This window comes from Leptinotarsa decemlineata, unplaced genomic scaffold (genome assembly GCF_025532065.1).
Source record: "Leptinotarsa decemlineata unplaced genomic scaffold, Ldec_3_MD MMD2_tig00004307_RagTag_RagTag, whole genome shotgun sequence".
NCBI classification, from domain to species: Eukaryota; Metazoa; Arthropoda; class Insecta; order Coleoptera; family Chrysomelidae; genus Leptinotarsa; species Leptinotarsa decemlineata.
The window spans coordinates 12,552,082-12,578,724 of NW_027412606.1; the positions used below are offsets into that span (position 1 = coordinate 12,552,082).

Sequence of the window (26,643 nt, forward strand, 5' to 3'; positions counted from 1 at the left end):
AGTCATGCGCCGCTTGCGAGAAGCAATACGAAGAAAACGTTCGGTATTATGGAGAAACAATTCATGGTTTTTGCATTACGATAATGCACTTGCCCACTCGTCATTGCTTGTTCGTAATTTGTTGATCAAAAACAATACCATAACCATGCCTCAGCCACCGTATTCACCAGATTTGGTCCCCTGCGACTTTATGCTGTTCCCTGGATTGAAGAAACCATTGAAAGCACGGCGTTTTGCAACGATTGAGAAGATAAAAACTTTATCGCTAAGAAAGCTCAAAAACAGAAAGTGTTATATCAGAACTGCTTCTAGGATTTGAAAAAACGCTGACACAAATGTATTATGTCAAGTCGTAGGAACCGGCTAACAAAAAGCGTCGCTTTCCGGAAGAATTTCCTCCTCTTCCGTCAAAACCAGTTGCTCCGGTAAATGAAAATATCGGCACTAAGCTCAAAAAACAGGCCAAAAAGACGTCCAAGCTTCGTGATGAAGCAAAAAATTACACTTCCGAATCAGAGCTATCTACAACAGAGTCTTTTGTCGCCGCGGGTGACCACGACATGTCAGTTGACAACAATAAGTCGGAAAAATCGACTTCAACCATACAGAGTGGCCCAAAACAGCCGACACAAAATTCAAATCGGGTTGTGAACCACAACGATCAGGGAACTAGCTCCCCTCTCACTCAGCGTCCTCAGGTGTCCCGAAGCATTAGAAAAACCCCCCAATTGTTGTTCGTCAGAAGAAGAAACTTTACAAAAGCGGTAAACATGGCTGACGGCATCAAATTTCAGCCTTCTTCGGCCGAGGACTACAGGTGTATGTCCAAGTTATTGGTGAGGGAAAAAATCCTTCAACACACGTATACCCTTCCTGAAGACAGGCAAATCAGAGCCGTCTTCAGAGGAGTCCCGGAACATCTGAAGACCGCTGACATCGAGGACGCCTTGCTGGAAAAAGGTTTTTAACCATCATCGGTCACCAGGATGATGCGAGTAAACCGTCCGCTTCCTCTGGTTTTGGTTCAAGTGAACCAAAATCAGAAGCATATTTATGACGTCCGGGATCTCCTTAGTGTTAATGTTAAGGTTGAGCCCCAAGATCAAAAGACACTGATAGGGCAGTGTCACCGATGTCAGTGGTTCGAGCATAGCCAACGGATCTGCTTAACGATTCCTAGTTGCGTAAAGTGCGCCGGCAGACACTTTTCAGGTGAGTGCTAGAAGCCACGCGCAGATCCGCCAAAATGCAACCACTAGAAGCCACGCGCACATCCGCCAAAATGCAACCACTTCAAGGGTGTGCATGCTGCAAACTACCGCGGTTGTCTTGAGTTCCCCAAGGTTCGTAAGAGGACCAAAGTAACTGCAAGGGCCTCCCGAAATGCACCCACACCTGAAAGGCGTCCTGCCGGAGCATCTGGCGAATGCCCGTGAATGAGGTACCCAGGAGCTGCCAAGAGCGGTAACACCTCCGCCAGGCCAACCGCGGCTTCCAGTAGTCCTCGTCCGTCAAAGGTTAATGACATCTGTTTCGCCCTGGAGCAGATGAAGACACTCTTCATTCAGTTTCCCGTACTCGAAAAAATATTTACGGTGAACACCGACATGCTAACTGGAGCTTGTTAATGGCTAGACAACCTACACCTACATTGCCTAGCTCTCTTAAGGTTGTATTTTGGAATGCCAACAGTATTTCAAAACTAGATTTTGTGAACTTCTTGATAGAGCAGAACATCGACGTTGCACTTGTACAGGAAATCCACCTGCACAATGAACCTTTTGGTATTCCAAACTACCGTTTTTACCACAGAAAACGTGTTGGACGTGCTGGAGGTGGAGTTGGCATTTTTGTCAAACGTGATCTTCCTCACGTACAATTCGGCATTGACTCGGAACAGTTACACGGCATGTAAGCCGTGTCTAAGTCGATTTCCAACTGAGAAGAGGTTGTCATAGACTAATCTCAGTTTACAACCCTCCGCGGATTCATCTACTCCCAGAATCACTGGATGTTCTGCTGATGACGACAAATACCCCCACAATTGCTGCTGGTGACTTCAACGCCCAGCACAATCTGTAGAGCAGACTCCACGCGCATGCTGACAGGCATGAGTATCGAGTGATGGGTCCGGATGAGCCCACGTTCTACTGAGGAGATTTAATACCTGACGTGCTTGATATCGTACTGCTCAGGAACGTCTCCATGTCCTGCGAAGTGTACACTTTGTTGGAACTTGACTCAGATCATAATCCAGTCATCCTGCCCTGGAATATCGCATGAGATCATTCACGGACTGAGAAGCCTCCAAGGCTCACCTAGTGAAGGTACGTACAGTCCGTGAGGCGCTTTAAACTCGCAACGGTCTGTGAAGATGTTTGCACTGACGCCTGTCGGATATAATCCAAAGCCGTTCGTGGTATTAGCCAGTGGAGTAGTTGTGTAGGTATATCCCAGACGGGCTTGAATATTTAAAGTTCATTTCTTTAGATTTGTTTAGTGCCTGTCTTCAAGCATAGCCCACTGACTAATAAGAAGGTTGCAAAAAGTGTCGCAATTTTTCTAAAATATATTGGAAATATGAGGATGATACTTTTTCTCTCCTTTCTGACAGTGATGATGAAGAAATCATCTCATATAATGACACTCATGTTTATAGAAGGAGCCACATCAACATTTGAATTGAAATGTTGTCAGAACGGTAAACGGTGAACTATATGTGATTCTATGGAAAACATTAATAACATTTGCTAAGAAAGAATATTCGCATCGTTTCATTGAAAAAAGTATTGTATGTATCAAAGGTGGAAAACTATTGAAAAACTATTGAAAACTGAACTTTATGTTGATAGTTTTGAGGAATGTTTATTTGATTAAAATGTGATGCAATAAAAAAATTTCGTTTTGTCGATGTTAGAGTTTAAACATTTTGGGCCATTTATTTGGATATATTTGTGAAATACTGTGAAAGAATATGTATGATGTTTTCAATACTTTTTACATAAGCAACGAAGATTGTTTGATGTTGCTCACCTTGGCCTGATATCAAAGACATCGCGTTCACGCGATTGAGCTGATATTAAAGACATCGCGATAATTAATTCATGAGTAACAAAATAATTTTGATAGAAAAGTTTATTTGTTATTCATGAACAAATTTTGAAATGTTTTTAATAGTAATGTTTTTATTTCAATTATTTTACAATGTGTTAAAACAACGATGAAAATAAAATAAATACAACAATAAAAATTGATTGGCGCTCCGGGGGACTTCATTGATTCCAGTGGCGCATTTGCTTTTTCAGCTGCAGGAAAACCCGGAAAAACCTGCAGCACCACATCATCTGAAGATCTTGATCTAACAATGTCCTCTCTCTCATAAAACAAAACGTAGGGTGTCTCCAGAGGCTCCAATAAATTCAATGCATCGTCAGAACACTTCGTGACACGACTATCGTCAAACTTAAACCAGTCCGTTTCTTCTTTGACCAAGGCGTAATAATGACCAAATTCAACGCCAATGAACAAATTATTTTTTTTAATGAACTGATTATGTAGTTGTACTACATACGTTTAACGGACTCTGAATAGATTTTGAAAAAATGTATATCATATTTTACACATCATAATAAGACAATTCACTCGAAATGCGTGAACGTGATATCTTCAATATCAGCTCAAGGTGAGCAACATTGAACAATCATCGTTGCTTATGTTGAGAGTAATCAAAACATAATACATTTTAACATGTTAATCAGTAATTATTGAGTATCATATATGTTCATTGAAAATAAAAAACTCGACTAGCAACCAAACAAAAATTTATTAATATTTGATATACTCGAGTCCAGCTCACAATTTGCAAAATTGTTTCCATTTTTTCTGACTCCATTTCAGACGGCGTCACACATTTTCATTGCCACTCTTTCTCCACTATAAAATTTTTCATTCCAAGTTCAGTCTTTCATCATGATCAAATCAATATTTTCTTACGAACACAAAGTATATCTGATTTTGTTAAAAGTTAAACAGTGTCTACCGTTTTTTAAGACAACATAAAATATAAGGTGGTCATGCTGTGATGTCATATGCTTGTCATGCACTACTGTCACTTTTGTCTAAAATAAATAAAAATGTAAAAATGTCAATAAAACTCTCAGTCATTTTCCTATAAGTAAAAGAAAAGGAGTCACGCTCAAAGCCAGAATAAATCAATATTCAAACAGGTTATGGGCCCAGCTGCCTCGAGTGTTGTGAATGTAACCCTAGTGGAAGTATTCTGGTGATTCTTTAAAAGTGTTCACGGTCATCTGAGTGCCGGTGTGCTAACCCAAAAAATGACGACCAAAGAGCATGAATTGAGCAATATCCAAATATTGAATGGACAAGACACCTTTGAAATATGGAATTTCTCTATTACCATTTTATTTAAGGCAAAGCAACAGTGGGGTATTGTATCTGGAACTGAAACTAAGCCTGATGCTGATGAAACAAAGCCAGATCAAGTCAAGGCCAGAAATGCCTGGATTGCCAAGGATAATGAAGCCCAATATATCATTGTGCGAACTCTGGACAAGTCCATTTTGTCTCACATTATGGCATGCAGTACATCAAAAGAAATGTATAACACATTGGTAAGCATTTATAGAAGGGACACTACCCATCAAAAGCAAAAGCTCTTGCTAGAATTCCATTCATACAAGTTCGACAAAGAGAAGACTACCATGGATAATATCAGTCATCTTAAGTACATAGTCTTCAAGCTTTCACAATTCAAAGAACAAGTAACCGAAGAAATGTTGGTTACAAAGATTCTTGCTTCACTACCTGAACATTATCATTCCTTTATAAGTGCCTGGGAATCAACACCACAAGTAAATAAAAGTGTTGACAACCTGGTGGCACGTCTCTGCTCTGAAGAGGAATATTGGAAGACAACCAAACTTGACTCAACAGCAGCAGCTTTTAATGCTGAAGGTAAAGCGAAGAACAAATGTAAAAATAAAAATGGGGATAAAATAGTATGTCATAAATGTGGTGAAGATGGCCATAAAAGACCACAGTGCCCACACAAGAAATATTGCAAGACTTGTCGTCGCAATAATCATAATGAAGATGAATGCTTCAAAAAGAAAAATAAAACTGGACAACCAAGTACAAGCTCTGCAAGTTCAAATGTCAAATGCATCTTTTGTGGAAGAAACAATCATGCATCAGAAGACTGTTTTCACAAAAATGCACACCAAAAGAAAAATGAGAAAGCTGCCTTTTTCGCTGAAACTGTTGATCAAGAAGCGCCAATGAATGAAGCCCTATATAATGAAAAGTCAAGCAACATTCTCTTTGTTGTGGATAGTGGGTGTACCACTCATCTTACAAATGAACATCATTTGCTGTTAAATGCACAAGAGTCACAACTGAAAATCTCAAGTGCCAAGAAAGGTCAAGGTCTGAGTGCAACATTGTTGGGAACTATCGAAGCAGATGCAGTAACACTGCAAGAAGTGTCCTATGTGCCTCAACTTTCCAAGAACTCACTGTCAGTAAATGCAATCACCGAAAACAATGGTGAGGTGATATTCAAGAAAGAAGGTGTGACCATCTTCAAAAATGGCAAAGAAGTTATGCGAGGGCATCAAACCTCAAATGGTCTATTTGTGGTTGACCTCAGTGCTAAATCATATTGTCAATCCTTACTCACTGTCCAAGAAGAACAAATGAAATGGCATCAAAAATTGGGTCATATCAATTTTGAGTCAATGAAGAAAATTCCAAGTCTGTGTGAGGGAGTGCCATGCTCACTAAACAATTGCAAATTTGAAACTGTATGTGAGACATGTGCCTGTGCCAATCTTATAAGAAAACCCTTCAACACAAAACGTAAAAGGGCAGAAAGGCCACTCCAAATCATTCATACGGATGTATGTGGGAAAATCACTCCACCCACATATGATAACAAGAATTATTTTATGACCATTATTGATGACTTTACCCATGTTGTGCAAGTCTTTCTAATGGAAACAAAAGATGAAGTGGAAGATCTACTTAAGGAATACATTGCTGCATCTGAAAATCACCACAATTTGAAAGTATCCAAAATCAGACTGGACAATGGTGGAGAATACCGCTCCAACAACTTCAAGGCTTGGTGCAAAGAAAAAGGTATTCATCTGGACTATACCATACCTCACACTCCAGAACTAAATGGAACGGCTGAAAGGATGAACTACACTCTATGCAATAAAATGAGAGCACTGCTTCATCATGCTCATCTGCCAGATTATCTATGGGGTACAGCCATAGAAACAGCAGCATACCTTCACAACAGATCACCATCTTCAACCATCGATACCACTCCTATTGAAATGTGGACTCATCAAAAACCAGATCTCTCTCATCTTCAAGTGTATGGCTCACAATTATATGCCAAGAAGGTTGGACTCCTGAAGAAAACCGAATGTCGAGGAAAACGAGGTATTCTGGTAGGATACACATCTAATGGATATAGGATCTGGGATGAAGCTGAAAGAAAGATTTATCCATCTCATGATATCGTTGTAATTGGTATAAAAGAAGTGGAAAATCCTGTACCATCAGCTATCAAGATTGAAAATTTTATGAATTTATCCAAAGATGATGAACTAGCCCAAGCTGACGAAGAACCAGAAGATCACCCAGAAGATCAAGAAAATCATCAGGAAGATCCAATTGTAAATGAACCAGTTATGGCAGATGAAGAAGATCAAGATTCAAGTGATGAAGAAACTGAGTCTGAAGAGGAGGAAAATGAGGTACCTGAAAATGTTCCACTTAACCAAAGACCTCATAGACAAGTCAGATTACCAAAGAAATATGAAGATTATGTTATGTTAGCAGAAGAATCTATTACCTACAAAGACTGTATGAAGAGTCATGATAAAGAAAAATGGAAGACTGCTATTAAAGAAGAACAAGACTGCCTGCGAAAAAAATGAAACTTGGGAACTAGTGGATTCTAACTGTGCTGTGGGTAAAGAAATTTTGACCAGTCGCTGGGTTTTTAGAATCAAGTCAGATGGTCGCTACAGAGCCAGATTGGTGGCAAGAGGATGTCAGCAGAAGAAGAATCTCGACTATCAAGAAATCTACAGCTCTGTTGTACAAGCAAATTCTCTTCGAATGCTCCTGGCCATTGCAGCCTCTGAAAATTTACAAATGTGCACCTTTGATGTAAAATCAGCTTTCCTCTACGGGGATCTGCAACAAGAAATTTATATGCATCTGCCTGAAGAATACAATGTTCAAGGAAAAATCTGCAAATTAAGAAAAGCTATCTATGGACTCAAACAAGCACCACAGCAATGGTTCAAACGGCTCACTGAATTCCTGAAACAAGAAGGGCTGAAACAGCTATTGACTGATCAGTATGTCTTCAAATCTACTTCAGGAGAGAAACTATTTGTTGCCATTCATGTGGATGACGGTCTCGTGATAGCTGAAGATCCAAACGAAATAAAGAAATTGCTGTCCAAGATGCAGAAGTTGTTTGAAACTACAGTCAACCTTGAACCAAAGAATTACTTGGGTATCCAAATTAGCCAAAGAGAAGATGGAATATTCATCAATCAAGAACAATACTGTCAAGAAGTTATTGCAAAGTATAATTTGGATGGATACACAAAGGAGAAAAATACTCCTATAGTACATCAAGACTACACCCATGAGGAAACGAAGAATGATGAATCAAGTTTTCCATACCAATCTGCAGTCGGAAGTATGATTTATCTATCATGTAAAACCCGTCCTGATATTGCATTCGCAGTAAATTTTGAAAGCAGATCTACCAAAAATCCTAAAAGACATGATGTCTCAAATGTCAAAAGAACCATCAGATATCTGAAAGGAACTAAAATAAATGGTATATTGTACTCAAACAAAAATAAAAATAAATACACCCTGGAGGTTTACTGTGACTCAAGCCATGGAGGAGATAAAAAGGATGGAAAGAGTACCACCGGTTATTTAATGAAATATGCAAATGGACCAATTGCCTGGTGCTCACGGAAGCAATCCCTTGTTGCACAATCATCTACTGAAGCTGAATACATTGCAGCGGCTCAATGCTGTAAGGAGATGAAATATGTAAACTCCGTCCTTGAAGAATTGCTCGAACACAAGATCAATGTTGTTCTCCATGTAGACAACACAAGCTGTATCAAGATGATCAAGGCCAATCAGCTTACAAGAAAATGCATTTATATACATATAAAGTATCATCTTATAAAAGACGAATTTAAGAAAGGATGGTTTAAGATCACTTATTGTCCTACAGATCAAAATGTAGCTGACATCCTAACAAAACCTCTTGAAGCTATCAAATTTGCCTTTCTCAGGGAACAGCTAATGTGTTCTTGAAACTGTACTCTCATGTGCCCTATAAAACTGTACACTTATGTGCTTTTTTTGTGCAAATTGTTTGTCGTATTTTTAGTGAAATATTTACTCTTTTTTTTGCATTCATCATTCAATATGTTGCATTGTTGATGCTCCTACCTATATATTCTATCATTATTGTATGTCTAATCATTCCTTATTTTCAAGGAGTGTAATTGCTTATTTGTATTTTTTTTTTATGTTCATATATTTTCTGTTGAGGGAGTGTGTTAAAAGTTAAACAGTGTCTACCGTTTTTTAAGACAACATAAAATATAAGGTGGTCATGCTGTGATGTCATATGCTTGTCATGCACTACTGTCACTTTTGTCTAAAATAAATAAAAATGTAAAAATGTCAATAAAACTCTCAGTCATTTTCCTATAAGTAAAAGAAAAGGAGTCACGCTCAAAGCCAGAATAAATCAATATTCAAACAGATTTTCACAGATTTTGAAAGCATCACACGAATCAACCTTGTTTCACAAAATTCTGAATCACAAATTAATACTAATAAATTGATGGATATGACCGTTACTATGTGGTAGGAAATCATTATGAAGAAAAGAGAATTGAGACTTTCAATGTTTTTTATCACTTTCACCACTTTTACCTACAGTGTTGTTATATAAGGGCTAATATAATCAATTATTTTTAGTTTAATGTTATAAGTTTAAAAATGTCCTTATAGGAAGAAACTGCAGTAACGTTAGTTAAAAATAAAAGTGGTAAAAAACATAGAAAGTTTCAATTCTCCTCTCTTCATACAAATGATTCATATATTGATTTCAATATGAGAATCTATTTGTCTTTTGATTTTCATGGAATTATTTTCCAGCAGCTTGACTGCATTAACCTTTCTCGATTATATATCTATATATATATATATATATATATATATATATATATATATATATATATATATATATATATATATATATATATATATATAAAAACACATCGCGGAAGTCTTTTACATTATCAACACTTAGAAATTTCAGTACCAATTATATTATCTATATGCAGTATCTATAATTCGTAATTATATTACCTGCCATTAATTTAATGTGTATAAGCGTACATGTTATATGAGAGTGTGTGTATTTGTGTAAATATATTTTATGGTAGTCTGCATTAATAATTATACTCATTTTGCTCTCACTATAATTGTATACTTGATTTTATTGTTAGTAATTTTAGTATAGTACTTTCGAATAATTTGTTTGAATATTCTCATGGTGTATACGCCCACACACAAGCAGTGCCTACTGCTTTTTTGGTATATTCTTGTTTATTCACAACATTGCTGCATTTGTTAAGTTATACTCTGTAATTATTTTTCTTACGTGATAACAGCATTATCAACCAATGACCACTTCCCACACCGTGGGGTAAGTGATCATTGGGTCCGAGAATCATGTGCCCTGATCAAGCGCAGTGAGCCAATAATGACAGCCTTCTGCATCTGTGCGGCTAAGATTTCTGCCTTAGTGCGGTAAGCCGGTATGATTTTCAGATTCGAGAGTAAAGAGGACGTCATTCCACCAAGGACTCCAATAATCAAAACAACCATCTTGACAGAGTGATCTGGATAGAGTCTGCGGAGTTCGAAGAGGAAATCTCGATATTTTATCCGTTTTTCCTCCTCTTTCCCCTGACGATATTCGTCTCGCCAGGAGCTGAAAGCTCCACGACAAATATCGTTTTGTTCTGGTAGTCGAAAAAGACCACATCAGGCTTATTAACTTGTATGAGCCTGAGGGAGGGAAACGAATAGTTCCAATAAATTCGGCACTTCTCGTTCCCCACAACGGATTCAATATCCCCCGGAGCAAAGGACAACACCGGTGTCTCGTCAATAGCGTAAGAGTGCAGTAGATGGTAATATAGCACTCTTAGGGCCGCGTTATGTCGATGGATATAGGCCGAGACCGCATATGCTGGACATGCTGATAGCAAGTGCATTAGGGTCTCGGGCGCCTCGCGGCAGGCCATGCACCTTGGGTCAGGAACCTCTATACCCATCACGCGACTGCGGTAGACTAAGGTGTTGAAGACACCATCCTGGCAAGCCATGATGAACCCCTCAGTTTCCGACTTCAGCCCACTCGACCTGAGAAAAGCGAAGGTCAGGCGCTTTGATAAGCCAAGGTCTCCAATGTTATTGAAGAAGACCCCATGCATTGGCTTATCCTTGTGTTTCCGCAGAAGTAAGGTGATCTCTGCGGCTTTTATCTGAGCTTTTTGCTGAACAGGTTCCAACTCGGTAACAGAGTTGTGGTCACCTCGTTCAGACCCCATGCATTGGCTTATCCTTGTGTTTCCACAGAAGTAAGGTGATCTCTGTGGCTTTTATCTGAGCTTTTTGCTGAACAGGTTCCAACTCGGTAATAGAGTTATGGTCACCTCGTTCAGTGAGTTCATCAGCTGCTCGGGCAACTGTCCTAAAGAGAAATGCTCCAATTCCTGCTCTCTCATGGTCACGGACCATGTAGAGAAGGGGATCCGAACTCCTGATGACTTTACAGCCTCTATCCAGCACCATTCTGTCGTGTAGACTCTCCAAACTCAAACGTTCATGGCCTCCCTGTTGTCGGGGGAAGTACAACCGTGGAACGGAAGATTTGGGATGCAAACTCCTATAGAGACGCATCATTTTTCGGGTCTTTACGTTGAGTTGATACAGCTCCTCCTGAATCCACTGTACTACTCCAAACGAGTAGAGTAAGATTGGAACGGCAAGCATATTTGTTGCAGCAACTTTGTTCTTCCCCGGCAGTTCCGATGACCAGATCTGTCGAAGTTTGTGCTGATACTTGCCGCGGAGAGAGTTTTTCACTGCAGTTACCTCTTGTGAGAAGCGTTGTTCCAACCCGAGGTAAGTATACGTCTCTCCGGCATCCAGATGATGTAAGATGCTTCCATCTACGAACTGCAAATCCTTTCCGTAGTCCCCGCATCGTCTTCTTTTGAGATGGACCATTGCAAATTTGTCTATTCCGAATTTCATACCGATAGCATGCTTGTACTCTTCCACCACTCTCAAAGACTGATGAAGATCCTCCTCTCCAGAGGCATAAAGTTTAAGATCATCCATATAAAACAAATGGGTGACCTTATGCCTTCGGTTTCCGGGGGTGCCACAGTTATAGCCTCGAGTGTTTCTGAGCCCAACGAATAATGGTAATAGTGAGATGCAGAAGAGAAGGGGACTGAGGGAATCACCCTGAAATACACCCATCTGAAAGTGACCCACCCTGTTTGGACTCTTGCTTGACCAGATGTTATGGTAAAGCGAGTTCGCCAAAGTGGTATAAGTTGTTCAATGCATCTCACTATTATGTCGGGTACCGCAAGGCATCTGAGCAAATGCAAGATGAGCTCATGCGAAATTGTATCAAATGCCTTAGGGTAATCGATCCAGGCCATAGAGATGTTACGTTTATATTGTATCGAGTCCTGCGTCACACATCTATCGATGAGAAGGTTCTCTTTACATTCGTTCGAACACTCGGCCAGTTGGCGATGAGTGCTTGGTAGTTTTTTCAATAAGTGTTCAGCCCATCTGGGCCTGGAGCAGCAAAGTTCTTGGAACCCACAAGGGCTCTTCGAACGTCATCCGGGGTTATCGGGTCGCGCAGTTTATTGAGCTCAGGCTGTCGAAGCTCTCTGTTGAAAGCTTCGAACTGCATTAGGGCTGGAGTGTCTGAGTTGAGTGGCTGCGGTTGTTCATGGATATCCTTCCGGAAGGATTCCACCTGATTAGCGGTCGGCGAATTATCCACAACACGTGGAGGCTCTTGGAATAAGCTCGCGGAATCCAAGGTTTTCCGCGATACCACTCGCTCGCCTCACTGGTGACTTCTCAGCAGCCACTAGCATTCGTATCCTATCAAGGCAGTGCTGTGGTCAGCAGCACGCCTTGACTTAAAGTGTGATGGATATGTCGTAGTTTGGCGGCTATTCGCCGCACTGCGGTCGTGAAAAATCCTGTTGGCCGCCCTGTAATTCATCACACATTGGATACGACGTGATCTTAGAAGGATCACATTAGGCTTACTAGCTTGTATGAGCCTGAGGGTAGGGAAATAATAGTTCCTATAAATTCGGCATTTTTCGTTCCCCACAACGGATTCAATATCCCTCGGAGCGTAGAGCAACACCGGTGTCTCGTCAATACTGTAAGAGTGCCGTAGATGGTAATATAGTACTCTTAAGGCCGCGTTATGTCGATGCATATAGGCCAAGACCGCCTAATAATAATAATAATAATAATAAATAATAAATAGTAAATAATAATAATAATTATTATTATTATTATTATTATTATTACTTCCATAGTATGCACTGGTCAGGTCCTATCCCCAGAAGTCCCGGGAGGGCGCGCCAGTATTATCGACCAACGACCACTCCCCACACCGTGGGGTAAGTGATCATTGGGTCCGAGAATCATGTGCCCTGATCAAGCGCAGTGAGCCAAGAATGACAGCCTTCTGCATCTGTCTGACTAAGATTTTTGTCTTAGTGCGGCAGGCCGGTATGATTTTAAGATTCCATTAAGATTTCATTCCACCAAGGACTCCAATAATCAGAACAACCATCTTGACAGAGTGGTCTGGATACAGTCTGCGGAGTTCGAAGAGAAAATCTCGATATTTTATCCGTTTTGCCTCCTCATTTCGGACAATGTTCGTCTCGCCAGGAGCTGAAAACTCCATAATAAATATCGTCTTACTCTGCTGGTCGAGAAGGACTATATCAGTCTTATTAGCTTGTATGAGCCTGAGGGGGGGGAACGAATAGTTCCAATAAATTCGACACTTCTCGTTCCCCAAAACGGATTCAATATCCCTCGGAGCGTAGGGCAACACTGTTAATATCGTTAATATTATTATTATTATAGAAGGAAACTCGCTGACAGCAATTCAATCAGCAGTCTTCTTCACCTACGAATCATCTACATCGTTGACAAAAATATCACTAAATCCCTTATCACAGATTGATGATTTTGTTCTGTTTTCCTCCTCCACCTTCCCAAAAGGTCGTTTCGAAGATTTAGAGAAAATTTATGCGTGATGCAAGTAGTAGATAATTCAAGAATAAGTTTGCGGATGATGGAATTAATCATAGTATGATGCTGCGTAAGAAGCCACATAAGAAATCATGTGGATATAAGAATAACTTCAAAATATCGAAGAAAATAATAATTATTAAGATGATGACTTCGATGCAGTGAATATTTCCACTCAAGAGTGAGTACTGATTTTTTAAAGCGTTTTCAAAGGGGAAACTCGTGAATATCTGATCTGATTTCGTGAATATTAAGGATCATGAAGCTGAGACATTAATTAATTTTTGTTGTATGTTGTATCAGTTGAAGTATCGATTTACAATATCTTTCTATATAATACAAATGTTTTGAAAGATTGTAATATGAGGTAATTTAAACAATCTCACATAAGTTATCCTGTGTGAGATTCCAAACATGTGTTAATATACGGGGTATTCTGTTTAAAAAAATAAAGTTGCTAGGACTTTTTGATGGAAGTGGTAACGCCGCAATGCTGAAAATATTTTATACCGATAGAACAGGTAAGGAAATTTAAGATGTGACATTTTCAGAAAAAATCTGCGTTGCTTTTTCCAGAAACGTCTAACCCAACACCAACCGTGAGTCACGCTGTATAATTATGAGTTGAAACTGTTATGCACTATAAGACATATTGATTACACTGATTAATAAACAATCTCAACTTTATTAAACAACAAAACATTCTAACTATTATTCAAATGTCTATCGCTTTATTAGATCACTCCGCATACCGCACTGTCATTTCCACTTGAATATATCGACATGCTCGTGGATTTCGTTTATATTCGGCAAACGAACTATCCCGAAACCAGTGGGGAATTCCTCAGAAAAACATCGAAGCCGATATTCGTCGGAATTCCAACGAACCAGTGTGAACATCGCGAAACGTCGGCTAGGCTGGGTGCGATCTAGGCAACGTCACAATTTCATGGCTACCAGCGGCCGGCATTATTTTCATTAGAGCATAATTTACAAAACTTCTGCCATATCTGAGATTGTTCGCAGCAAATAACATATCAAGAGAGGACATCACGATCCATGTAAGCATTCAGCCTCTCTATGTGGACAAATTTATGCTTGCTTCTGAGTGACAATTGGATTTTGTACAACAGATTTTTTATCTTTTTGGTAACCGAGTGAAGTCCTTGCCATGGTCTTTGCAACTTGGGACACAAATCTTTCCGACGTTGTGATTGGTAGAGCCACACAGCATCGCCATCCTTGAAGCTCACCGGCAGTGACTTTTTGTCAAATCTCATCTCCAACCTGTTGCTGGAAAGCTGTAATCTAGATCTGTCAAATTTGTGTACCAGCCTCTCCTTCAAGTCATTCACATACTCTGAAATATGTATCTCTTGAGAATCATCGAATGAAGCTTCAGTTCTCGACCAGTTAACATGTCGCGATTATGTCTCTCGACCATTCCATCGGACTGTGAGTGAAGAGCAGTTGTCTTCTTTATTCTCAAGAAAGTCATCATTTCATCCCATAAATCCGATTCGAAGTTGCGGACCTGATCCGAGTATAGTTCCTGGGGTACTCTGTGTCTGGCAATTACGTTCTGCAACAGGTCTTCTGCCACCGTTTCAGCCTCTTGGTTGGGTAAGGTTAATACTTCAGGCCATTGGGAGAAATAGTCAACTGCGATTCTCTTGAAAGGTCACCCACTGAGGTATTGCTTCAACCTCCCTCTCTTCCTTGTCTTTGGAACTTTTCTCGAAGAGAAAGGATCATCTAGAATTTGTGATTTCCCATTTCCGAGTGAGTAGATTATCTCGAATGCATGTGGAATCCCAGTTACTATTTTCTGCTGGCCTGTGGAAAAATTCCACTTTTACAACTTGAACATAATCAAACAATGCATATACAGGATAATACCTCCTAAAGTTAGACTAGTTTATCCTTCCGATCTCTGAGTAGACTTTAGATTGATGGGAAGTTTTTCTCCCTTTTTGACATCTTGTTTCGTGATTCACTTATTTCCAATAACGATCACACGGAATACATTGCCTGCATGTCTTAGCATTAGTTATTTAGGCATAAAGGCTTGGATGAAATATCGTTCCACTTACTTTTTATATTAAAAGATATCCAAATAATCCTCGTCGCCACTTGTAGAATACTCAATGAGAAACAATAAATAAGCACTGGTCACTTTACTGGCTATACCGCTTTATTCGGTTATCTGTACAGAACTTCACTTCACTTCACTTAAAAACTCTTGGCTTTTGCTTCCAATAGGCGCATTTAACCAGCTCGATTCGAGAGGGCGCAGCTGTCTTGCACGCAGCAATGCTGCCACCCCTTTTTTATGTAACTTTTTTGTTATTATATAAAAAACACTTAAAGATTTTTTGGAGACTTCCAAATTTTTTCACATAATCAACACTTGAATTGTTAAAATCCTGTCTCCACGTGGACATTCGGTCCACCCCGGCCTCCAACCGGAGTGAATGGGGACAGGAGTTATATAAATCCACTATAACACTCCCACGTGGACATCCGGTCCACCCCGGCCTCCAACCGGCGTGAATGGTAGTGCTGTTTCTCTATAACACTTATAAACGTTCACAAAAAAACTTTTAATTTAATGATAGCACGTTCTATGACGGCAGACATGCACAACACAAACTGAGCTTCGTCCCCAACAATGGCGTCCGCGTGCCTTCTTTGTGGACGGTCGCTGTCAACACGTCCGTCCACCACCACATCAGGAACGAAACTATCTGTTCAGAACTGAACTCTCTCCTCTCCCGAGTTAAGTAACAACGTTATTCGTCATTCGGGATGACTTCATTAATCGATACAGTAAATCCTAATGGTATGCATACGCTACAGTATTTATTGAAATATGAAACAACAAGCATGAAAATATCGAATGAAAAATGGGCTTTATTAGTTGAAAAAGATATGGCACCCGTGAAAGAAGCCATTGACCACAATCAAAACTGTAATGTACTTCACTATTTAACAATAAGACACGGTTTTCGTATATTCCATTTTATTTCCCAAACTCAACTGAACTGCTATCCTAAGGTCACGGCACAGTGCACACAAAAAATATACAGTTTTTATCAACAACAATTCGGATACACTACACTTTTTCTCCCCTAATATCAAAGAAAATAAAAAAACCTAACTTACTAACTACATTATATAGAAAGAAAAAAATATAACACTAATAAGGAATGAATCTCTCTGGAGGATTTCGAATACGTTTTGGCCTTTCTGTTACGACAATTTGTTTTGGAGTTATTTCGATTTCCTCCCTCAATCTGGAATTATTTGAGTCAAAAACTGTCTCCTGTGAATCTATTGAATTTTCTCTAGTTTCCGTTGTTAATTCGAAATCTTCCGTTGAGGTTTCCGGATTCTCGGAAAGTCCATTATTGATAATAGGAAGTGAAGTTTCTTCACGACGATACAGGGGCATCAATTGATTCATGTGACGTTTCCATATAAGTGTAGTATTTGGGATTCTTACATAAAAAGTTTTTCGTCCAATCGATTTTACAATGATTCCCGTAATCCAAGTAGGTTTAGATTTTCTATAATCTCGTACTAAAACATATTCCCCATCTTGCACACAACGTCGTTTTTTTCCTTTATAATACTTTTTTTGTTTACTTTGCGCCTTTTTCAATGTTTCCCTCACTTCACCAATCGATTTATTTTTACGCACTCCGATATAATTGGGTTTAAGTAAGTCTAATCTAGTTTTCAAGGGTCTACCCAACATCATACGGGCTGGTGACTCCCCAGTACTGCAGTGTTCTGTATTTCGATAAATTAAAAGAAAATTATTCAAAGATTGTTCAGTCAAGTTCTTCTCCTTGAACAAGTGACCTATAAAATCATATGAGCTTTTCAACTCCTTCATAATAAAATGTTTTATAGTTTTAACACTATTTTCTGCCGCCCCGTTTGATGCTGGATGATACGGTGGTGACGTCACATGAATAATTCCATTATTTCTTAAAAATTGTTGAAATTCTGTAGACATAAATGTCTTTGCATTATCTGATACAATTTGGTCGGGTAAACCAAATTGTGCAAAAAGACTTCGCAGTCTCATTATAGTACAGTGCGATGTTATAGAATTTAGAATAAAAACTTCCACCCACTTTGATAAAGCATCTAAAACTACTAAAAACATTTTCCCATTAATTGGACCTAAAAAATCTAAATGTAGACGTTGCCATACTCTGTCAGGGATTGGCCAAGGTTGCAATTCACTTTTAGGAGGGACTTGGCGAACACTGAAGCAAGCCTTACACGATCGACAGGTCTCCTCGATTTCTTCATTCAAGGAGGGCCACCACACATAAGATCTAGCTAGTGTCTTCGTTTTAACCATCCCCAAATGATTTTTGTGTAGTTCAGATAGAATTTTCGTTCGCAGTGAGCTCGGTACTATCACCCGGTATCCCCAAATCAAAATATTATTTTCCACTGATAATTCATCTTTTCTTCTGAAAAATGGTTTATACTGAATATCTACTTTTTCCGGCCAACCGTTCAATACATAATTTACTACAACATTCAAAATTTCATCCGATTTTGTTTCATTTTTCATAACATTCACATCAATTGGTACTTGTTCATTCTCAATGATATAATTTAATGTCACATAGTTATCTTCCTCGGTAAAAGAATCATTTGTCATGTTTTCAAGTGGAAGTCGTGACAAAAAATCCGCACAGTTTTTATTACTGCTGACATACTGGATGTCAAAGTCAAATGAACTAAGAAACAAAGCGTATCTCTGTAGTCTATTAGCGGTCATAGTAGGAATACCTTTTTTTTTACCAAAAATTGAAATGAGTGGTTTATGATCGCACCTCAGCACGAAATGTCTACCCCATAAATATGAATTAAATTTCTGCACCCCACTAACTATACTCAGTGCTTCCTTTGTTATTTGTGAATAATTTTTTTCAGTATTTGAGAGAGTTCGAGAAGCGAACGCGATTGGTCTCTCTAAACCATTTGGATACTTGTGAGAAAGGGTTGAACCTACCCCATAAGAGGAGGCATCGACCGTCAGTATCAACTCAACATTAGGATTATAATGAGCTAATACTTGTGGAGAAATTATTTTTTCTTTTATTTTTTCAAATGCAAGATCACATTCTCTGGACCATACAAAAGAACACCCTTTTTTTAAAAGTTGATAAAGAGGGTGTAGCACATCTGGTATATTAGGGATAAATTTTTGATAATATTGTATGGAACCTATAAATGATTTTACTTGAGACACATTAACTGGTTTAGGAATTTTCAATATAGCTTCAATTTTTTTTTCGCTTTTATGTAAACCGTTTTTGTCAATTCTATGACCTAAATATTCTATCGAGTCTTGAAAAAAAAATACATTTTGATTTATTAATGGTCAACCCACAATTTTGTAATCTACTCAACACTAATCTTAACCTTTCCACATGTTCCTGCTTACTTGCCCCCGTAATTAAAATGTCATCCAGAAAGCAGCACACTCCTGGTATTCCTGATAATGTTTGCTCCATTACCTGTTGAAAATAACTAGGTGCTGAGGAAATCCCGAACGGAAGTCGGGTGTAAACAAAGCAACCTTTATGTGTTGAGATGGCAGTAATTTTTTTTGTGTCATCATCTAATGGCAATTGTTGATACGCAAAAGTTAAATCAAGTTTTGAAAATTGAATACCCTCAGATAACTTACAAAATAAATCTTCAATCTTAGGAATAGGATGACGACACATCTCGATAAAAGGATTCACCGTGATTTTATAATCGCCGCAAATACGAACTGTTCCATCGCTTTTTAAAATAGGAACAATTGGTGTGCCCCAATCTGAGTATTGAACTGGTTCCAATATTCCCAACTTAAGAAGATTGTCAATCTCCATATCTACTTTCTCTTTCAATGCGTGAGCTATGGGTCTGTGTTTGAAAAACTTAGGAATTGTCCCATGTTTTAATCTGATCGACATTTTTCCCCGATTAAAAGTACCCAAATCATTTTTAAATACTTCTGGATACTCATTTATTAATTTATCAATTATCTGATCATTTGATAGTTTCATGTAATTTAGTGGACTAAATCCCAAATTAAAATTTTTTATGAAGTCCCTTCCTAAAAGTAGATTTGCTCCTCGACTTATAACAAAAAAATCAAACTTTTTCATCTCATTATTAAATGTTATATGCATAACTATTTTACCCAGGGGTACTATTTCATCTCCGACATAGGTCAAAAATTTCAATTTAGTTTCGATTGGTTTTAAATTAGGAAAATGTTTTTTCCACAGAATTTCAGAAATAACTGATTTAGAAGCCCCTGAATCCAACTCTGCCTTGAAAGGTAAATTGTTTAACTTTACATTTAGTAATATGGGACTTTCTTGTGACGATCTTAAACAAAATAATGCCCCTTCATTTTGTAAACAATCTTGGTTATCCGACACATTATTCGGATCAGCTGTGGAACAGATGGGCTCATTGACCGTTTCAATAAAATTAAAAGACTGGTTTTTATTTACCTTTTTACATATTCTACGGAGATGTCCCTTTGCGCCGCAAAAAGTGCAGGTGTATTCGCGGTAAAAACATCGCTGCGTCCCGTGGTTCCCACCTCCGCACACTTTACATGAAGACATACCTGTTTGTCGCCAGGAGGACCCCGATGAGGTGTTGGTGTTTGAAGTGTCTGCCCTTCTGAAACGGGTTGTCTGCCCTCTGCTGCTTTGTTCGCGGTTTCTTGGACCTGATCTGTATCCTGTCCTCTGATCTTTCACTTCTTGATAATCAAGTTTGTAAATATTTTCTCCTTTCACTTGCACTGTGGCTGGTAATCGATAACTATGATTTGCAACATCTGTTGCGGTAGCCGCTTGTATTGCTTCTTGAAAAGTCAGATGTTCATCTTTGGTGAAGAACATATCCAAAATTTTACCTTTTTCAAACCCACAGATGAATTTGTCACGTAGTGCATTATCTAATGATGTTCCGAATTTACAATGCGTTGCTAGACCGCGAAGACGAACCGCATACTCTTGGATAGTTTCAGAATCCCACTTTTTGGTTGCATAAAATGCAAAACGTTCTGCAAATACCACACGAGTGGGTTTATAATATGTTTCGAATAATTTCACTATGTCATCAAACGAAATGTTTTCCGGTTTTGCAGGTAAGGCGAGGTTTTCTAATAGCACGAATGCATTTTCGGATAATGCGTTCAATAATATTGCACGTTTCCTCTCTTCATTAACGATTGCATTTGCCACGAAAAAAGACTTCAGCTTCCTGATAAATATATCAAAATCGTGAACATCTGGATTGAATTCAGACTGAATTCCAAACTGCGCTGCCATTTTCTTTATTGGTACCTGAACTAAATGATATCAATTCTTCAATTATGAATGCACTTTACATTAACCATTATCCTCGTCGCCAACTGTAATGTACTTCACTATTTAACAATAAGACACGGTTTTCGTATATTCCATTTTATTTCCCAAACTCAACTGAACTGCTATCCTAAGGTCACGGCACAGTGCACACAAAAAATATACAGTTTTTATCAACAACAATTCGGATACACTACAAAAACATATTGAGTAATCTTATTCATCTTATTGAAAAGAACAATTTAGAACAGTTCAGAGATAAGCACACATATCAGCCTTCTGAATAAAGGAGCCGATTCAGTAGAATTAAAAGATCAAGAAATGCAAATAGACACTAACGACTACAATTGGAGAAATAAAAGAGAATTGTTAAATGGAATATGTTCTGTATGAAAAGCTATAATGGGCAACTTTGCTGCCAGTGACGGCGAATATTTTAATGAATGTATTAATAAGATTCATAAAGATGAACACCAAATTGAAAATTTACTTAAAACCCAAATTTAAGTGACAACCTCTATAATTAAAGAATTTAATACTGCAATACGACAATTACAGGTCGTATTGCAGTATTGCAGTATTGAACAAGCATTTAATGAAGATATAAAACAAATCGAAGCGAAGCATGGATACATACGCTACCAGAGTATCTTCAATAAACGCAAAGTTCAGAGCCATTCAAATTTGTGAACAACTTTCAAAAACTAATACATTTCTAGAAGATTTCCTGAATGATATGTGAAACGCAATTACTTTTGCCAAAAGATTTAGTTTAGTCCCTTCAGGAAATTGCCCAAACAATTCAAAGGCACATTTTACCTTTACCAACTAGACTTTCTTCAATATCAAAATATCTAGACATAATTGAATTACAAGCGTTTCAAGCAGATTCAAGACTTGTTTTCATTTTTAAATACCATTAGTAGAATCTGAATTATACACTGTTTATAAATTGTACCCCATTCCAGTGTTGGACAGTCGAACAAGGTTAGGGTAAAAGAGGGTAATGGGGGTCACTTAAGCGAGAACTCGAATAAAAGTGTAATCATCAACAAACTATTTATTGCAACCGCTTTCAAACATATACTTAATTAACTATCATTAGAAATAATTATCAGCCACTCTGGCAATCAACTTTAGATATTATAAAATTAATAAAAAAAACAGTTTTGACTCCCATTATACCAACATGAAGGTAATGGTGGTCACCCTGGGGGCAATCGGAGTCAAAGAAAACCTAGCACATATCGCAGACATAACCTTCAGCTGAGTTACACCAGTGCATTTCGCGTGAACCCATAGCTCACATGAGGTGCATCTGAACCACATATCGTTATTCCTTCCAAAATCGTTGCATACCAGGCATCTGTTTCCAGCATCTTCTGCGTCAGTGTCAACATGTGATACAGAAGTTTCTTTTGCTTCTTGTAGTACTTGGCGCTTTGCATTTTCAGGACCCCTCTTCTGTATTGTAGTCTTTTTTCCCTGACCTTCACCTTTCTATCTCTTTTCTTTTTCTTTATCCCCTGATTTTTCTCATTTTCTTATTTTCTTTTTCTAACAGCTTTCCTTTGATTGGCGTTGAAGTTAAAATTGTAGCGTGGTGCTTCTTTCGGCCTTTTCTTGTATTCATAACAGGTGTTTTATCTGGCAACTTGATCAAATCATGCAAATTAGCACTAATTTGATTTGACGTGCCAGCTGCTGGTGATATAATATCTGGTTCAGAATCAAGTGGGCCTAGTCGTTCAGACATTCCAAGAACCGGTGGATCAATTTGTTTTGAAGTACTCGGAACTGGTGAGTGAAATTCTTTTGATGTGCTGAGAATCATGCCGGTAGCTGCGAGAGTTTTATTGCAGTCTTGGATTACAATAGTCTCAGATTGGAGAGTTTTTGCAGCGAAGAAATCTTCTTCTGTGAATACTTCCGGATTTAGTGGAAATATTCCAGTAGCTCTAAAACCCGATTCTCCTTTACTAATAGACGCAACATTATTAAATGCTTTTCTCACCAACGATGCTACGTCATAAGGTGTTATCTTTTCTGCAAGATGGCTTTTCAAAAATAAGTCACATTCTTTTTTATAGGCCATTTTGAGCGGACCAAAAAAAGAAACGTCCAGAGGTTGCATTCTGTGTAACGTGTGTGGTGGCAGAGACAACATATGAATATGATTGGACATGCAATATTTGTAGATGAAAAGAGAAATGTGACTAGCATGGTTGTCTAGTATTAAAAGGATGGGTTCATCTGCAGACGGCTTAGCGTGCTGTTTAAAATGCACCAACCATTCAAGAAAGAGATTCTCATTAATCCAACCGTTGTCCGAGCATTTGTAAAGCGCTTCTGCTGGACCATCCTCCTCGAGCAAAGGAGTCAACCTTTTTCTGTGGAAAATGAACATCGGTGGAATGTAACCGCCAGCAGCGCTCATAGCACACATCAAAGTGATGTTTTTTCCTCTTTCCCAACTGGTTATCGATCCCACTCTCTTCTGTCCTTTGGTAGCCAGAATTTTTCCAGGAGTTTGAACTGTTGAAATACCCGTTTTGTCGCTATTATATAGTTATTTATGTATCAAGGGAATTAGGAGGGCCTTAATTACCGATGGCAAAGTTTGCGTCCCGAGGGCCTCTGGCCCGAGGGACAGCAATTGCCTGAGGTTATTAAGGCTCATTAATTCCCGTGGTACATAGATAATTTTATTTCTGACCGATTTCAATAAAATTTTGTTCATTTTTGAAACGGAAAAATGTACCAATTCATTACCTTCCCGGTATATTTGAATCAGGTACCGTTGATTATAGTAGAGTTTTCTTGTTGCTAGGTTGTTGCTATGTTACTTGTTTATAAACAGAACTATGTTATCAAGCTGTGTTTGCGGTGAAAACGTGTTTTCTACCCCAAATATAATGGAGGATATTTTGAAAAAAGCTGAACAAGCAAGAGAATCATTAATTCCATCGAAAATTGAAGCCGTATACCAAAAAGAATACAAGATATATCTGGACTGGCTGACACGGAAAAATGTTATGCCAAAAGATGTCACTGAAACTGTATTTCTGGCATATTTTCAAGAACTGGTAAGGAATTTTCTATGATTTAGGTAGATTTGGTAGTAATTGTGTTTATTCGTTTCAGTCAGAAACGTATAGTCCGAATTCTTTATGGACTAAATGGTCAATGCTAAAATCGATGGTGACTATACATGAGAAACGAGATATCACCAAGTTCAATGAACTACAGGCTTTTTTGAAACGGAAGAGTACGAGTTATAAGCCGAAAAAGTCTGCTGTTTTATCTCCGAAAGTAATTTTCAGGGAACATTTCAAAATTGTACATTTATTATTTGTAATGACGTGAATAAATAAAATATGGTTCAGTTTTCATTTCTATTTATTTTTACTTGTGAAAGGTAGAGGGAATTATAAAATCTATAATGTCCCAAGGGAGTTATGACCCTCTTTATTGATAGCGTAACTATGACGATATAAGCTTATAATATCCCGGTCAGAAATAAAATATTTTTTGGAACAAATCTATGTTTTTCCATCAGCTGGCCAAGTAGCTCGAAGAACAGACTTATTTCGGTTTTATTAAAAGCTGTTATTCTATTTATGCTGGTCGCCTCAGCTTTCCTAATAGAAATGTTATGTCTGGTCATAAATGCATGCAACCAATCGCGCCAGCCATTTTTGAAGATTGCCACTTTTCTAATTTGTTTAGCAGTGCAATCATAAAAAATATTTGCCATTTTCTTCACCAAGTTTGCTATCTTGGCTTCTGTCTCAGCACTAAAAACAGTGAACCGTCCTAAATGTGGTCCTAAGGTAGAACCTTTTTTATCCTCTTTTGGAGGCTTGAAAAGGGGATTCCCATTAACTTAGCAGCATTTCTCATAAAAGAACCTCCTTCAACAAGCTTTATAGCTTTTTCCAGGCTATCAGAAGACCAGGAAGCCTTTGCAGTTGTCCTGACCCGTACATTCGGCATCTAAAAAGAAATAAAAATGACGTGATTCAACATGCAAAGTTGCGGGTAATAGTGACCACTTGCGGGTAATGGGAGTCACCTGACTCTTATTTCCCACAATTACACTAATGCGGAAAAAAAAATAAAATAAAAATAATCTTCAAAACACTGACATAATCTGAACTTCCCATTAAAATTTCGAATGTCTAACTAATTTCGTGTAAAAGTCTCAATCGCATACTGCAAGATATTCGGCACTTACCTTCTAATTTGCAATGACGTGAAATTATACCAGTGGAGCACAAAAACAAATCACCTACGTATCTCAATAGCGTGGGCACTAACTGGCGCAGGCTATTCCAGGCAGCACTCCTGGGTCAGAGCGCGGGTAGGGATGTCATTTTTGCGTTACTCGCTCCTATTGTTTCGTGGATGTGAGGGTGACTCCCATTACCCGCTGACTCCCATTACCTTATACTCCCCTACATCATATTTTACCCACATATAAGAAATTTATAGCAAAAGATGATGACTCATTGCTGTATGCTGCATTCGAAAATCTAAGTTTATGAAAAAGCTTGAATTTTAATCTTGATATATGCGAAAATGTAATTTCGTACCCAATTGATAGTAACGCAATGTGTGAAGCTCAAATTGTAAGACCACTTTCAGATCTTCCTAGAATGTGTTCAATTTCGATAAACTATTTAAAACATGAGGTTGAAACACGAATTATAAAAAACAATTCAATCTTGAAACTCCAAGCTATGTAATGCTTTCATTAGAAACACAAGAGTATATTTTAAAATAATTGTAAAGGAACAAAAATGTAACTTATACAGTCCATTTAATTGTAATACCATAACAATGTTGCAAAGATGTACTAGAAAAAGAAAGCTTACCACATTTGAAACTTTTGAAATTGAGCAAATTGAATGTAGACTATATTAATATTTCTCAACACAAATTAGATCAATATTCAGATCAATTAGATGAAATTATGAATAACGCATTCAAATGAACACTTTATTGTGAGATGAATTTCACTAAACAATTTTACAAAAACGCAACACGTGTTTCACCATGCAATGGCTTCTTCGGGCGTTTCTTAACTAACTAATTCTACAATGCTACATATAGGTACCTCATTCAAGTACCTACATTTCAAGTACCTGATTTTTACCTAAGTTTGTAATGAATCAAATTATTCCACAGTTGAAAAAATATTTAGTTATGGGAAGTTATTCAATTATAATTGGTCATTCAGTAAATTACCCGAATTCGTGGATCTATTGGTTTCTAAACATTCTAGAAGATTGAGTTTCAAACTCTTCTCTTCTGAATGTAACACATTGTATTCATGATCGAACTGACCTTCTGCTAAAAGGTGGTTTGTGAATGTGGAATTGGTCTTTCTATTTACAAAACTACTTCTACTCTCTTCAATTCTTTGGGAAAATGTTCTCCCTGGTTGACCATTATACAGTTTTTGACAAGAGCCACAAGTCAACTTATATAGTCCTGATCTATCCGACACCGAATTTTTGTCGTTATTGTTTTAAATATATTTACTTAGATTATTCGTTCTGTAAGATACGTTTACGCATTCTTTCTTTAAAAATCGGGCAATATTATTGGTTGGTTCACCCAAATTTGACAATGTCCTATAACTGACGTTATCGTATCTTGAATTTGGGTAGACCAGATCCATGGCTTGTTTTGTAGTTTTTGGAAAGAATGGAATCTGTAATATCTACTTTATACCCGTTGTTAACCG

General features: G+C 38.1%; 1 protein-coding gene and 1 long non-coding RNA gene across 3 annotated transcripts in view; one reads left to right on the top strand and one right to left on the bottom strand.

Annotated features, from left to right (window-relative positions):
- Positions 1 to 21,179, bottom strand: part of LOC141483923 (uncharacterized) — a 32,158-nt gene extending 10,979 nt beyond the window's left edge. The window contains exon 1 of one of the 2 annotated variants that reach the window (XM_074178997.1): positions 20,025 to 21,179. In XM_074178997.1, coding sequence (XP_074035098.1) covers positions 20,025 to 20,855 — 831 coding nt within the window. In that variant the 5' untranslated portion in view covers positions 20,856 to 21,179. The remainder of the gene's footprint in view (positions 1 to 20,024) is intronic. The other variant, XM_074178998.1, reaches the window with a different exon arrangement.
- A 2,281-nt stretch (positions 21,180 to 23,460) lies between these two features.
- On the top strand, positions 23,461 to 24,283 carry LOC141483924 (uncharacterized). The gene is made up of 2 exons (XR_012466370.1): positions 23,461 to 23,977; positions 24,036 to 24,283. It is a non-coding gene; the product is annotated as an uncharacterized lncRNA (long non-coding RNA).
- The last annotated feature ends 2,360 nt before the right edge of the window (positions 24,284 to 26,643 follow it).